The sequence below is a fragment of the Dama dama genome, chromosome 9 (assembly GCF_033118175.1).
Source record: "Dama dama isolate Ldn47 chromosome 9, ASM3311817v1, whole genome shotgun sequence".
Lineage (NCBI taxonomy): Eukaryota > Metazoa > Chordata > Mammalia > Artiodactyla > Cervidae > Dama > Dama dama.
In genome coordinates, this window is record NC_083689.1 from 44,530,239 (window position 1) to 44,531,847 (window position 1,609).

Genomic DNA, 1,609 nt, shown 5'->3' on the forward strand with positions numbered 1-1,609 from the left:
TATCAATGTTCTTAATCTCAGTATTGATCATAACTTTGGGATTAACTAAATACATTATTTAGATTAATTTCACTTTTTAAATGTGGCATAGTAGCTATACTTTAAGTGAAAATTTTAGATTACAGAATAGCTCATATATTTCTATCAGATGGTAGTGTTCTAGGGTATTCTAATCACCATAGAAAGAGGGAATAAAGGAGGGTGAGGGGAGCCATAATTATTACTTTGTAGAAGAGAATATCCCAAAAACTCTTGTCATGGCCCCCAGGACTTCCTTATTCCTCAGACTGTAGATAATGGGATTGAGCATTGGGGTGAGGATGGTGTAAAAGACTGCCAAAACTTTATCTTCTGCTGGTGAGCGGAGATTCCTGGGCCGAAGATAAGTGTAGACAAAAGGTGCATAGTAAAATGTCACTACAGTTAAATGTGTTGAACAGGTGGTAAAGGCCTTCTTCCTTCCATCTTTTGAACGCATATGGTAGACAGCAAAAAGAACTCGGCCATAGGAAGCAGTGATGCCTAGGAAAGGAAGGAGGAGAAAGAGGCTTGTGCTCACAAAAACCATGTACTCATAGACCCAGGTGTCCATACAGGCCAGAGGCAACATAGCTGGGACATCACAGAAGAAGTGATCAATAGCCCTGGACTGGCAGTAAGGAATATGGAGGGCATAGACTGTGTGTGCCAGGGAGTTGATAGACCCCAAGATCCAAGATCCCATAATCATCTTCATACACATCCTTTTGCTCATGCGGATACAATAGTGCAGGGGGTGGCAGATAGCTACATAACGATCGTAGGCCATTGAGGCCAGAAGTAAGCCTTCAGAACACGCCATGGTCAGGAAGAAGAAAGATTGCACTCCACATCCCAGGTAGGAGATGCCTTTCTGGCCAGAGAGAAAGTTGAACACCATCTTGGGGACCGTAGTGGAGAGGTACATTAGATCCATGAGGGAGAGCTGGCTGAGGAGAAAGTACATAGGTGTGTGGAGCCGGGGATCCAAACGTATGAGGTAAATCATGGCTGAGTTACCCAACGAAGCTAGAAAGAATATGAGGATGATAAGAAGTAGGAGAAGCCGACCAGTTTGGTTTGGGAGGAACAACCCCAACAAAATGAAATCATTGGAAGTTTGATTCCATTTCTCCATGAAAATGTATTGCTTTAACTCTCTTGAAAGACTAACAAAGACTAAAAAGAAAAAAAGCATAAAACATGAAATGAAAAAAAACAGGAGCATAAAAAGGAACATTTAATAATGTTTACTTAAATGAATTGTTTTTCCTTCAATACTGAAATTGTGTTGAATCAATTTCAATATTTGAATTGAATGTTTCACTTCCAATTTTCTCTGGTAAGCATCTTATTAAGTGACATTAAGTTTAAAATCTAGTTTCATAGCCAGCAAAGATAAGCAAGGTAACTAAAGCATTCATTTCTGCATAACTCCCAGACAGGCTCATCGCTCACAATTTAACAAATCACACAAATCCCTGCTTTCCCAGTGTCTGTCAGGTTGCTACAACATATTCACCAAAGTAATTGATATTCTAGGTCTTCTGTTAGCCCTGTTTTTGAGCCTATGTGGCTACTTCAAACTTCT

The 1,609-nt window shown here is 40.0% G+C and overlaps 1 protein-coding gene across 1 annotated transcript; it reads right to left on the minus strand.

Moving 5' to 3' along the window:
* Positions 1 to 220: 220 nt before the first annotated feature.
* LOC133061359 (olfactory receptor 2L13) lies at positions 221 to 1,156 on the minus strand. Its single transcript, XM_061149369.1, has one exon. The coding sequence runs from the start codon at positions 1,154 to 1,156 to the stop codon at positions 221 to 223; it is 936 nt and encodes a 311-aa protein (XP_061005352.1).
* Between the last annotated feature and the right edge of the window lie 453 nt (positions 1,157 to 1,609).

Excerpts from the sequence above, each read along its gene's own strand:
- LOC133061359 (XM_061149369.1), bottom strand. The coding sequence starts at position 1,156 with ATGGAGAAATGGAATCAAACTTCCAATGATTTCATTTTGTTGGGGTTG.